The 13,306-nt window shown below is 40.9% G+C and overlaps 1 protein-coding gene across 1 annotated transcript in view; it reads left to right on the forward strand.

The window, feature by feature from the left end:
- Positions 1-13,306, forward strand: part of ADGB (androglobin) — a 488,973-nt gene that overhangs the window by 443,984 nt on the left and 31,683 nt on the right. The window contains exons 29-30 of the mRNA XM_082252536.1: positions 4,455-4,619; positions 4,730-4,832. Of these exons, the coding sequence (XP_082108662.1) occupies positions 4,455-4,619; positions 4,730-4,832 (268 nt within the window). The remainder of the gene's footprint in view (positions 1-4,454; positions 4,620-4,729; positions 4,833-13,306) is intronic.

A 13,306-nucleotide genomic window follows, 5' to 3' on the forward strand; every position in this document is an offset into this window, starting at 1 on the left:
TTAAGAACAGCATTGAAAATACACAATTCCTTTAAATAACAATTTGGCCTTAAAGCTAACAGTGGTATTATAGGACAGTACCTTTTTCACAGAGTGTCTAATGGGCCATACACATTATACAATTGTCTTTAGATTTTTTCCTTTAGATTTACCAAAACCATATAATATGAGGTCAAATCTAAACACTTTCAATTTGTATGCAATCAGCCAGGCCCTTGCACTACATAGTTGAAAGTGAATCTAAAGCTGGATACACACTATCCAACTTTTGTGGTTAGATTTCCTTCAGATTTACCTTTTCTATGTAGTGCAAGAGCCTGCCAGATTGCATACAAATTGAAAGTGTTTAGTTTTGACCTCATATTATATGGTTTTGGTAAGTCTAAAGGAAAAAGTCTTCAGAAAATCTTATAGTGTGTATGGCCCTTTAAGGAAATCTAACAACAAAAGTTGTATAGTGTGTATCCAGCTTTAGTGACCATTTACATTGGCAACACATTTTTGGCTGTGGAATTGTTAGAGAAACTTGTAGAGTGACTCTTGAAGAAGAAGAGGAATTATCAACACTGAAATGTAGTAAAAATGCAATATAACAAATAAATAACAAATGAATACCAACTAGTGACAAAGTATATGCAAATGTTGAATAAAAAGGAAAACCAAGGAAATAAAATGAATCAAGTAATTTTTTCAGATAACAACAGCTGTCAAAGTTGGAAAAACACCAATAAAATCATAAAAAGACTAAAAGTTTACATACAACATCAAAGACTTTAGGCCTTTCTCTGAGAGAGTTTGCCAGGGAAATGACCTCCTCTCTCGGCCTTTGTCATTTATTTAATAACTTTGAAGTTTCACTGGGATGAATTAAGTCCTGCTTCTGCAAAATTTCTTGCAACAGGAGATGAACACTCAAATGTAGGGATTTTGCACCTATGTTTGCTAATGCCTGCCTGCACCACCTGCGTGGTCTGGCCAACAAAGCTGAAACCGCCTGTGCATTTATACAGACCATATCAGTGTTTTAGACTTCTATGTTTGTAGAAGTTTAGAAATTAAGTCCCCGTCTGTCTATTTACCCTAGGATCTGTCATTAAGTATCAGTAGTGTGATGTGTAAAGATTGCCAGGTTACGGGTCATTATGATTGATGTGGATTTAAATCACATTGTGACTGCAGAACATGGAAATGCAATTATATTACTAAATATAAACTGCTATATAGCAGTCTTGTGACTTCTATCAATGTCTGGCAAAGCACTTGTTAAAGCTTTCATTCGCCTCTGACTGTCCTATGAGGCTGCATGAACCCTGACACTCTGTCTGGAGAGTACTGATTGGACCTGTGCCAATCACATGCACCCTACCAAAAAAAAAAACCTCTCACACCAAACTGAGCATGTGTAGAGTGCCCCCAAGACTCTGTAATCAGTGGATGAATTGGGGAGAGTGGAAGAGATGAGAATCAGAGAAGACAGGCTCAAGGAGCCTTTTTTTTTTACACAATGAGGGGGATTAACCCCTTAGGTTCCATAGTGAGTATACAAACATGCTTTACTGCATATACAGACTGTTTTTTTCTGTTGTGGGTTTAGTAACACCATCCACCCAAGCATGTTATTTAAAGAATTTGTATGTTTTCAATATTGCCCTCTTAGCTGCAATAAAAGACCTTCTCTCCACTGTACGGTATTGACTTTTTTTATTTTTTCTTGCATTGATACATGTCCCTTATAGCAGGGTCCTGTTCCCTATGTCCTTTTTTAACCAAAGCTTGCCTTTTTTCTGTTAAGATGGTTAAAAAAAAAAAAATACAAGATTTGTCTCACAAAAACTTCAGTGGTAGTGGGGTGCACTGACTTCATGCTGGGTTTACCGAACATCCTGCAAACTGAATGGGTTCATTGACTTCATGTTGGGTTTACCAAACATCCTGCAAACTGAACTTGGGAAGTTGCTCATCCCTAAAAACTAACTTGCCCTCTTGGACATTTCTGCAATCATTTTGTTTCTTTGGGGGCAGGTTGATATACAGTTAAAAGTGATATCCTAACCTATCATTATAAAAAATAATTATTATGTTATCATTCAGGTTTTTTGATTGAAGTTATTAGGGGCTAGACTTAAATCAGCTCTGCTTGTATTGCACATTTTTTGTAGGTATTTGATAATGCTTAAAATTATTTGCATGCATATACTGTTTAAGCAAATGCTGCCACCAAGTGTTGTAAAAGAATTATTGCATCACATTACAATATAATATAATTCTACCACAGTTAACACAGACTTTATTCCTTGTTATTAAGTGCTATATAAATGCTAGTTTAGTATATATGTGTAATCACATAATGATTATACATAAACATATGATGTAATATATGTATAATCAGTAACAGTCAAGTGACACATTTTACAAGGTTAGGCAAGTACTATACACGATATTTCAGATAACAAGAGTAACCTTAGGATGCGGTGCATAATTACTCGCTTGCTGACCAGGCTTTTTTTGGCACTTTTTGTTTACTTATAACCCCTAAACATTATATATGTATTTGTGTAGCAGAGACCCTAGGGAATAAAATAGTGGTTGTTGCAGTTTTGTATGTCACATGGTATTTGTGCAGCATTTTTTTTTTTTTTAAATACACTTTACCAAATAAAAAAAAAAAACAAAATGCAATATGTACCCCAATTTTTTTTATAATGTGAAAGATGATGTTACGCCGAGTAAATAGATACTTAACATGTCACGCTTTAAAATTGCGCACGCCAAGCACTAGAATTTTTCCTCTAGCTCTAATGTTCACCGCAATACCTTACCTTGTGGTGCCAATACCGTTTACATATGCGCGAGAGAACGGAGGGATGGGGGTGCTTTTCTTTTTTTTTTTTTATATTTATTTTACTTTTTATTTTTACACTGTCGCTTTATTTATTTTTTTAACACTGTTATTCCTGTTACAAGGAATGTAAACATCCCTTGTAATAGAAATAGGGATGACAGGTCCTCTTTATGGAGAGATCTGGGGTCAAAAAGACCCCAGATCTCTTCTTTACCTTTAAAAGCAAAAGATCAAAAAAATATTTTTTTTTTTTTATCTTTTGCTTAAAAAAAATAATACAAAAAAAAAACAAAATTAAAAATTCACTTGTAGCCTTGACCGGAAGTGACGTCATGATGTCTCCTTGGTCCTCCAAGGCCATAGAGTTGATCAACGAGTATCTACTCTTTGATCGCCTATAGCATGGGTGCTCAACCTGTGGCTCTCCAGCTGTTGCGGAACTACAAGTCCCATCATGCCTCTGCTTTTGGAAGTCATGCTTCTACCTGTCAGCCTTGCAATGCCTTATGGGATATGTAGTTCTGCAACAGCTGGAGAGCCACAGGTTGAGCACCCATGGCCTATAGGAGCAGCTGGCTGCACCATCAGATCATTTCTTGAGTGAACTGGCAGAAATAGTAAGCCCAAGATACCTGCGAGTGGCAGGATGGGGGGAATGTCCCCCCCCCCCCGCCACTTTGGAAACCATTCCAGCAGCTCATGAGCCACTCGGAATGGTTTCATGAGAAACTCAGTCGTTGGCTGCAATAAACGATAACGGGGTTATGGCTAATATCTTCAGCCATAATCCCAGTAAACCACTTGCAAACCGCAACATATATACGTATTGCGGTTGACAAAAGGCAAAAGTTTTTTTTTGTTATGGACGCAGTGGAGAGGGATTAGAGCACTTGACAGTTTTTATTACTGTCTGCCCCCCTGTTAAGGAGATTCGTCCTCTCTTTTTGTCCTGTTTACCATTATTATTGAACGAGAAAGAAATTTTTGGGTTGTCTCCAGAAAAGTAATAGAGGGGAAATCTTCCATTGGGTACACTAGTTCTGGTGACCTGGGGGTCCCCAGGTAATTCCCTGGATTTGCAGAGATTTCCTCTCACTTCCTGTTTTTCTATGGGACAAGAAGTGAAGAGAAATCTACTCAATAGGCAAAAATAAAATCTGATAGTGGTTATAACCTTCCCTTGCTCTATCCAAAATGAAAAAAAAATTGTGCCTATAGTTCTACTTTAACATTCACTTTCTACCCATATTATACGTTTCAGATGCCAAGAGTAAAGTTTTTCTTTTGAATTAAGATGTTTGTTTTAATTTGATTTTCTGCATTAGACATTTGCAGGGAAAAATGTTGGGTTTTCCATTTGTGATCATTTGCTAAACATTTCTAAAAATAAATAAAAACTCACAACTTGACAGTGGCCCTAGCCCTTTCTCATTCTATCCAGAACAAAACAAAAAAAAAACTTAAAAAGCCAAGATTGAAAAGTTTTGCTTTTAAGCATAGAGATCTCCCCCAAGAATATCTTTTTTTATTTTTTTGGACAGACAGACTGACTGACTGTGTTACTAAGTAAAATAGGTTTATTTGTAATTAAAATATTTTAAAAATGTTGTAGATTCAACAGCAGATTGACACTAACAAGCCATTCTGGACCCTGAGACTGGTCAGTGAGACAAGTGAGGCAGAGACCCTGGAAGTCAAGAAAGACACAGAGCGCATAGATGAAATAAAAGCCATGAAACAAGCATGGGAGGCAGCAGAGCCAGGTCGTGCTGTCAAGGTAACCTCTCATTAAGATCCAAAAATGGCTATAATAGTTTTAGAAGATGTTCTGTTTAATAAAGTATGCTTCTTTCATCATTAAATAATCAAACCTCACTGTATATGCAGGCCTTGCAGTCACGCTTACAGTATGTGAACAAATACATACAGAAACCCAGCACTGAAGCTGCAGAAGATGTTCAGGACAGCCAAAATGTTACTGTAGAGGAAGGTAAGCCCTACACCACCCCATATTACCAGCAATTATAAACAGGCTTCAAATGTGTGCTTTTTTCCATTTGTTTCTAAAGTCCTCCAGTATTTTTTTGTTACTTCCACATGGCCCTATAACAGTGATGGCGAACCTTGGCACCCCAGATGTTTTGGAACTACATTTCCCATGATGCTCATGCACTCTGCAGTGTAGTTGAGCATCATGAGAAATGTAGTTCCAAAACATCTGGGGTGCCAAGGTTCGCCATCACTGCACTACTTTTTTGCATCAATGTAGCTAAAAGTAAACATGTAATAAGGATCTGGTAACAGTAATGTAAAAGGGAAAAACCATTAAATGTTGACTTTGCTTACATCTGAAAATGCTGATTTGCTTACTGCTGTTCAGATCCATTTGCCTTGAAACTTTGGCCTAAAATAAGTATTCAGACTGAGACTTCACATATCTTTATCAGAATACCTATACCAGGTAATTTTCTCAAAAAGCATTGGAGCCAGCGGGCCAGAATAAAATGGCAACTAGCATTTTCAGAAGATTGTCAGCAGTGGTTGCCCTTCTATTTCTGTTATAACTGGTTTAACCATTTGAGTTTTCAGTGCTGTCATAGCTTGATTGACATCTACTTGGCCATGCAGTAGTATACCCAATTTTATATTAGATGGAGCTTTCTTTTGGTGATATTTAAAAACCACTGTTTTTTATACCATATAATGGAAAAAAGAACAAACATCTTGAAAAAAAAAAACAGTTTCCCTTAAGCCCCGTACACACGTACCGATTGTCGGCCGCAAATATTCGGCCGCCGACCGATCGGCCGATTGTAGGCTTGTTAGTATGATTCTTCCGACAGCTGACAGCGCATTTTCGGCCGAACAGAATCTGTCGTGCAGGCATTAAAATTTTTGTAGGCCGACAACAGAATGGCCGATTGTGCGTCAGTCAGTACAGATTTCGGTCGACAATCAGCAGATTTGCAAGACTGGGCATGCTCAGAGAAGAAAAAAGACACGGAAAGTTAACCATCACATGACAACACTTCTGCAGTCGGCTGTTGTTGGCCTACAAAATTCGTGTGCAGTCTTTTGCACTTTTCAGCGGACAGGACAGCCCTGGACAAAAGACGGCCGATCGTTCGGCCGACGATCGGTACGTGTGTACGGGGCTTTACTTTTTGTCATGTCAGAAAAAAAAAAAAGAAAAACTGGACTGTATGAGGAAGACCCTCAAAATGACCCTTTTTCGGAAGGTATACACCCCAAGGTGATCTCATTTTTTGCTACAATTTCGTAATGTTAGCAACTTTGGGTGTTTACCTGAGGAATAGAGAGTAGCCCAACTGAGTAAGAATATGGTACTGCAATGTGTTGTGTCATGTCATGAGATATTAGCTATGCTGCTTTACCCGGGACACTGTCTGAACCAAAAGGATGCTAATGTCACCCTCTACACCACGGAAGTCAAGGGAAAGTATTGTCACTAACTCTTTTTCTCCCAATTGAATTTTTTCTTCCCATTTTAATTTTTTTTTTTTACTTTTTGCAATGGATTAATATAGGGGAACGGGCAAGTGCCTATTAATGGATCTTTATGTCTACATAATTCACAATGTGTCCTTATTACCCTATGATATTAATTGTCCATAGCTGGTAAAGGCTATTATGACCTTTTATTCTTTTTTCTTTTTTTTTTTTATACCTGCCTAAATGCAGATATACATTCTTGTGACTTGGGCTGCCTAAAAATGTGTGGAAATGTAATTTTCTTGAACCTGAAAAGAACACATTTCGTAGTTTAGATTGTCTCCTGGTATAAGGGGATTTTCTGGCCTCTGCAGCTTTGAAGACTGCAAGGAAATCAATGGAATTTGTCACAGGACAACACAGCTCTTATATCGATTTTTTAAAGACTGTGACTCATTGTTGGGATGATTTTTAACATGACATTTTTTGCTATTTATATAATTGTATACAATTAGTGAAAACTATCCATTTGATTTGTTGCTATCCACATAAGATGTACAGATGTTATTGACTTACAGATGTTTCCAGGGAAAATCTTTTATGCAGTAAATATTTTTTTTGGTTTTGGTTATCTCTAATCTATCATATTTTTCTGTTAAAGTGTTTGTAATTTTAAGGTATATCACTTTCCTGGCCTACCTCACGTCAGCACACAATGGGTTAACACCTCCTCTGGAGCCCACAGGACCACCTCTTCCTAGCTAAATAAAAGACAGCCCCTCCCCCAGCTGAAGTGTTCTTCTTTTTTGGTCATGCTCCAGGCCACCTGTGTATTGCGGTTGGTAAGTGCTTTTCTGCAAGGATATCCCCCCCTGCCGAACCTACCCCTCCATGTTCAGCCTCTCATGGTGCTGGGAGACCCAGAATGTTGAAAGTAAATCTTTCTAAAAACTGTGTGCCCTGTGTGCCGGGCTGCGGGCAAAATTATGCTTAAAGAGCATTGATATTGTACAGGTGTGGTATTATAAAAGCTCTGCAATGTCATCATTACCTCTCCCTTGAGTTTTTTTTTCTTTCCTGTCTTGTATATGTAGTGCACCACACTGCTCTCCCGGCTTTATTTTCAGTCTGAGAGCGGCTGTGAATGATGCCACAGCGAACAGGGAGATGGGCAGCACAGGATGGTATCCGCCAGGCGCCAAACAATGGCGTAAACACACTTGGAGGTCTGCAGGGGAATGGATTTCTCTCCCTCTCTCTCTGCAGTCCTGCCAGGTAAGGACTTGTTGCTGTTGCTCACTGCTGCAGTATGTTCCAAGAGATGGGACTGTCTGACTGGTTTTGTCTCAGATCCTGTCTGCCTCTGGCTGTGCTGTGCTATGCTGTGTATACCAGTGGGTTTGACGGTCTGACTGGTTTTGACTCAGATCCGGTCTGGCTGTGCTATGCTGTGTATTCCGGTGGGTTTGACGGTCTGACTGGTTTTGTCTCAGATCCTGTCTCCCTCTGGCTGTGCTGTCCTGGCTCCTGTGTTATGCTGTGTACCCCTGTGGGTTTTGACGGTCTGACTGGTTTTGTCTTAAGCTGGATACACACTGTACAACTTTTTGGATTTCCTTTAGATTTACCTTCAACTATGTAGTGCATGGGCCTGCCTGATTGCATACAAAGTGAAAGTGTTTAGATTGATCTCCTATTATATGGTTTTGGTAAATCTGGGGGGAAAAAATCTAGGGACAATTGTATAGTGTGTATGGCCCATTAAGGCCCGTACACACGTACCGATCGTCGGCATACAAACGTCGGTGGACGAAGGATCTGCCGATTGTACGCGTGTTAGTATGGTGCCTCCGACAGATGTCTGCGCACAATCCGCGGACAAAAGTCTTTCGTGCAAACATGAAAATATTTGTATGCCGACACCAGAACGGACGATTGTTCGCCTGTCAGTACACAATTCGGCCGACAGACCGCAGATTTGCAAGACTGGGCATGCTCAGAAAATAGAAAACACAGGGAAAGTTAACCATTACATGACATCACTTCTGCAGTCGGCGGACAAAATTCTTGTGCTGTCCTTGTGCTGTCTTTGCACTTTTCAGCAGACACCGACATCCCGGGGAGAAAAGAGGAACATTTGTAAGCCGACCATCGGTACGTGTGTACGGGGCTTTAGACTCTGAATATGTCTGCTGTCTGCCTCGGGAAGTGTTGCTTGGGCTCACCTGCTGCTGCTTCTGAAGTAAGTGGATGAAGGCAAATGAGTCTTAAAGAAACAGCGTACATGTTTTTGGTGAGAGGTAATATATGATTTTGCTCTATATATTTTGTGCAAATATGAGCTTGCCACACCTGTTAGTGGCACTGAAGACTAGCAAAGGTAGGAGGGGGCAACGTGGGACATATTTTTAAAAGAGTGCTCAAGGACTGCAAAGAAAGAAGTTTTGCATGATTGTGGGAGCAGAGACCCTGAAAGCAAATGCTCCAAAAAACATAAGACCCGCCAACGATCTTCTCCTGCCCAGGACAAGCCACATCCAATGGAGTCCTCCACAGGTCGGCTTTCATGCTCCCCAAGCACCCCAAGTGGCAATGGCTCCTATGCGTTTGTCAGCATGATAGGAAATGTCACGGCCAGCTCAGGGTGCATTGTGGGCCTGCATGCAGCTGCAGTGGCAGAGAAATGAGAATGCACAAATTGCCTCACAAGGATGTGGATGTGCAAACTTCTAAGCCCTATTGAGGAGGCTATAGCAGAAGGTATGCTGCAGATGCCCTACCACTACAAAAGCATGCAGATATTTCCAAGGGCCTTCTTTTCTTATGACACAGCGTAAAACGCTCGTTAAGGAAGGATGGCAGAAACCCCCTCAGAAGACCAACTTGCAGTAACAGGTTCTCTAAGCTTTATCCAAATAGGATGGCTGATGCATGTTTATGCACTGCGCTTTCAGGAGTGGATGCTGCCTTCTAACGTCTTGCACATCAAGTGTTTTTGCCTTTTTATAACTCAGTTGCCTTTTTAGAAGACTTTAATCCCAGAGAGAAATTGGGAAATTATTGAAGATCCTATTGATGGCAAAGTGGACTTGTTCATATCCGATGCAATCCAATACATTTTTATTCTGCTGCAAGAAGGCATGGACAGTGTTTAATTTCCGATTCCAGTACCTAGTTCACACCAGTGCAGTGCATTCTAGTGCAGGCAACAAAATAAAAAATGTTACATTGTTTCTGTATTGAACACATCTGGAAAGTGGCAAAACGCATTGAGAACGCATTGGACTGCATCAAAAACACTTATGCAGAAACACATCTGGAATGCAGAAGTTGTGGTGATCTGGCAATCATGCTTGTAGAGAATCTATACAGTGACCGTTTTTCCTGTCAACCAGCAAGGTTTGGCACGGTTTCTGGAAGAGTTGAACCTGGCAGATGGCTTCTGGTTGATGCGTGGATAGACTTAGTACAAGCCTGGCACACTCTGCCACACCCATGAGAGCATTGTGATTACCTCACTGGAGGGCAGATATAAAGTCCACACAAGCCTTCAACACATTCTATAGTGGGAAGTTGTTTGGGCAAACACTGAACAACGCAATTAAGTGAATGACCGGAAGAAAAGACGGGAATGTGGCCACAGACTAGTATGAGAAGGCAGCCATCATTGACTCAAGCCTATTGAATTTCAGAAGGGTGCAGGTGACCAAGTCTTATAGGACAGGCCGTAGATTTAACAGATCACAGTGGAGGTGTCTCAGTTACTCTTTAATGAAAGTCCAGCGCAAGTTGCTAAGATGGCTGAAATGCCTTTTTGAAGGTGGGCTCAGATAGTCTTTCCCAGTTGGGGCCAGGAGGCCTGAGTGAAGTTGATGATTGTAGCTTCCTTCTGGAGGGTTTGGACAACAATCCTTAAAGACCGGTGGGTCCAGAAGACAGTTAAGTGGGAGTACAATGGAAGATTCCAACATTGACCACTGAATCAATTTCATTTATGACCAACAGATCTCAAAAGAGAGAATTTTTGGTTTGCAAGATTGTGTTTAAGAATTTATACTGCTACAAGACCATCATGCCAGGGATGCCAAAGACATAGAATCCTTTTGGGTGCTTTTCTCCTTGGTTTTTCTAGTACTTAAGGCAGGAGCCTTCTGGTCGTTTTCAGTTTTAAGGAATCGAATGTGTGTACACACAAACACACACACACCAAGAGGCTCAAGATAGAGGCCATGCAGACAGTCACAGGGATAGTTCAGCTGGAAGACCAGTTAGTGTTAATTGACCTGCCGACTCATACTCTCAGGTGCAGATCAAGGCCGCGCTCCAGAGGCATGTGGAAATTGCGGTGGCCAGATGTCCCTTCCAGTTCAGGTCTTTGCCCTTTACAGAAGTGGCACAGCCCCAAGAATCGTTTGAAAATCTTGTTGGCAGCGGTGGTACCTTGGGCCAGGTGGCACATGAGGTCATTTTTAATTTACCTTCTTTAGTCTATAAGCTGGGCTGTCTATGGATCAGAAAATCTTTGTGCCTATACAAATTCAGCAAGAACTGAAAATTTGGACATCGCTACTGTACTTTCAGGGCATGCCTCTCAGCCCAGGAGATAGGATGATTCTGATGGCAGATCCCAGCCTTTGGGGCTGAGGAGTACACAATCTGAATAAACCAATGGAATGCAGACTCCCCAATTATCTGGAACTGAAGGTAACCTTTTCTAGCATTGCAAGCCTTTCAGTATCTACTTTAAAGGGGCCTGAGTGAAGTTGGTTGACAACAAGACAGCAGTAGCCTAGATTCTTCCCAGGGGACGCCAGAAGCCTTTTCCTGTTACATCTTGCAACAGAATAATTTTGCTGGGCAGAGAACCACTAACAGTTCGTTAACGGTGGCCTTCTTGCCAGGAAAGCAAAATCAACCAGTGGTTTGGTTAGGCAAAAGATTTTTCAACAAGTGCCTCAAACCAATATTGGCAAATAAGGCTTTCCAGCAGTAGTTCACAGGGAGACTCCATTGAACATGCAGCTTCGGACATTTGCAACAGGATACCAATGCAAAGGCTCTGTCATATAAGATAGGTTCACAGTGCCATGGAATTTTGTGTTTGATCTTTGTCTCTTGCTGATGTCCTTGAATATATATATATGCTTCTAAAAATTTGGACAGGACAAGTCCATGCCATATAAGTCACTTCCACCTACCGAGAAGGCCTTGACTTAGACTGTTCCCCAGATGTCATCAGCACCACCAAACCCATTTCTGGTCAAATTAAATCTTTTTGGCAAGGTCAGTGACAGCAACCTAATCCAATGGGACTACTTTAACAGCCTGGCTATAGAATAGGCCAGACTAGAGGTGCAGGGATTCTCATCCAAGCTTGCTCAGACCTTGGGGGTCCAGAGTACTGACCCTAAATACTACATATGAGAGGATATGAAATGTTTGTTTTGTTTGCTCAGCAAGAGCTTTCGCTCCTGTGTTCCCTGCTCTAGCCAATATCCTGGGCATTTTACAGTCAGCGCTAGAGGTTGGTCTGGCATACAACTCCATTTAAGGTACAATTCTTTACCTTATCTTTCACAGGCTTCAAACTGGTGGAAGAGCCAGTTACCAGATGCTTTTGCAGGAGACAATCTACAGTATACATACCTTGAAGGAGATCCTTGTTCCATCTGTAGGACTTAGGCTTGGATCTGAGAGCACTAGGGCGCCCGTTGCTCCAATAATTTCAATTCCATCAAAATTCCTTTACAGAAAAACAAGTTCTTCTGCCAGTAACTACTTCAGACAGAAGGAGGTTTGACAATTGCAACACTTTTCCTGCAGGGGCCCTTTGTGTCCTTCCTTTTTTACCAGAAAGAGTGATACTAAGTTTATCTCCAGAGTTCAATTTTAAAGTGAGATCCAGTTTCCAGCAAAACTGGGAAGTAGTCCCTTTGAGTTTCACACAAGAGTCACTGGATGCACAGCAGAAAGACTTCAGTTCCTTACACATGGGCAAGTTGCTGTGTACTTGGTCAAAGAGGAAAGTGGACAATTCTTCTCATTTAGCCATCAGGTCCTCAAGAGTCATCCACTGATGGACTTCTAGGGTGATTACATTGGCATGCTGGAAGTACGCTTTTCTGCTCTGAAATAGTTACAAGCTTATTTGACAAGAGGGGCGGTAGCCTTTGGGGCAATTGTGCCAGGATTTCTTGGAAGGTCATTGTAAGGCAGCTAGCTTGAAATTCTTGTGCGGCCTTCAACCCTACAAACGAGATGTGCGATCAGCAAGTTTGGGACTAGAGGGATTCATTCTTTTTGGCTTTAACAACTTTTCTTTGAGTGTCTCTTTTCATGTGTTCTATCCCGCCCTATATTAAGCTTGGGTATATCCCATTGTGTGCTGACGTGAGGTAGGCCAGGAAAATGGAAAATTGTTATCATACTTACCGTAATTTTCCTTTCCTGGCCTATCCTCACGTCAGCACAAGACTCCCTCCCTAGTGGCCTGTCGCAGGCTAGGTTATCGAACACTTCAGCTGGGGGAGGGGCTGTCTTTTATTTAGCTAGGAAGAGGTGGTCCTGTGGGCTCCAGAGGAGGTGTTAACCCATTGTGTGCTGACGTGAGGATAGGCCAGGAAAGGAAAATTACGGTAAGTATGATAACAATTTTCCATTATAATGAACATTGGGTAGAGACAGAAGTGGAGGAATTCCACTGACACATAACAATGCTTCAGTGATAATAAAGTAATAGTAAAGCCTAACACTAACTATTCCTAAAAATGGACATAACTGCATCCTATGTGTACATCTCTTTGTCTAGTATTGTGCTAGATAGACCATGTTTTCTCTTTCAATATCTCTTTTATTGTAATTTTCCACAAAATAATAATACACATAGAAAAACAAAACAACGAAGTATCAACACAAAATGTTGCAATAAAATTATTGATCATGGCATTTTACCTACAAGCAAACTAACAAAACAAAAAAAAAAAGGGGGGGGGGGAGAGGGAGAAAGTGACG

The sequence above is a fragment of the Pelophylax lessonae genome (genome assembly GCF_965119305.1).
Source record: "Pelophylax lessonae genome assembly, chromosome: 3".
Taxonomy (NCBI): Eukaryota; Metazoa; Chordata; class Amphibia; order Anura; family Ranidae; genus Pelophylax; species Pelophylax lessonae.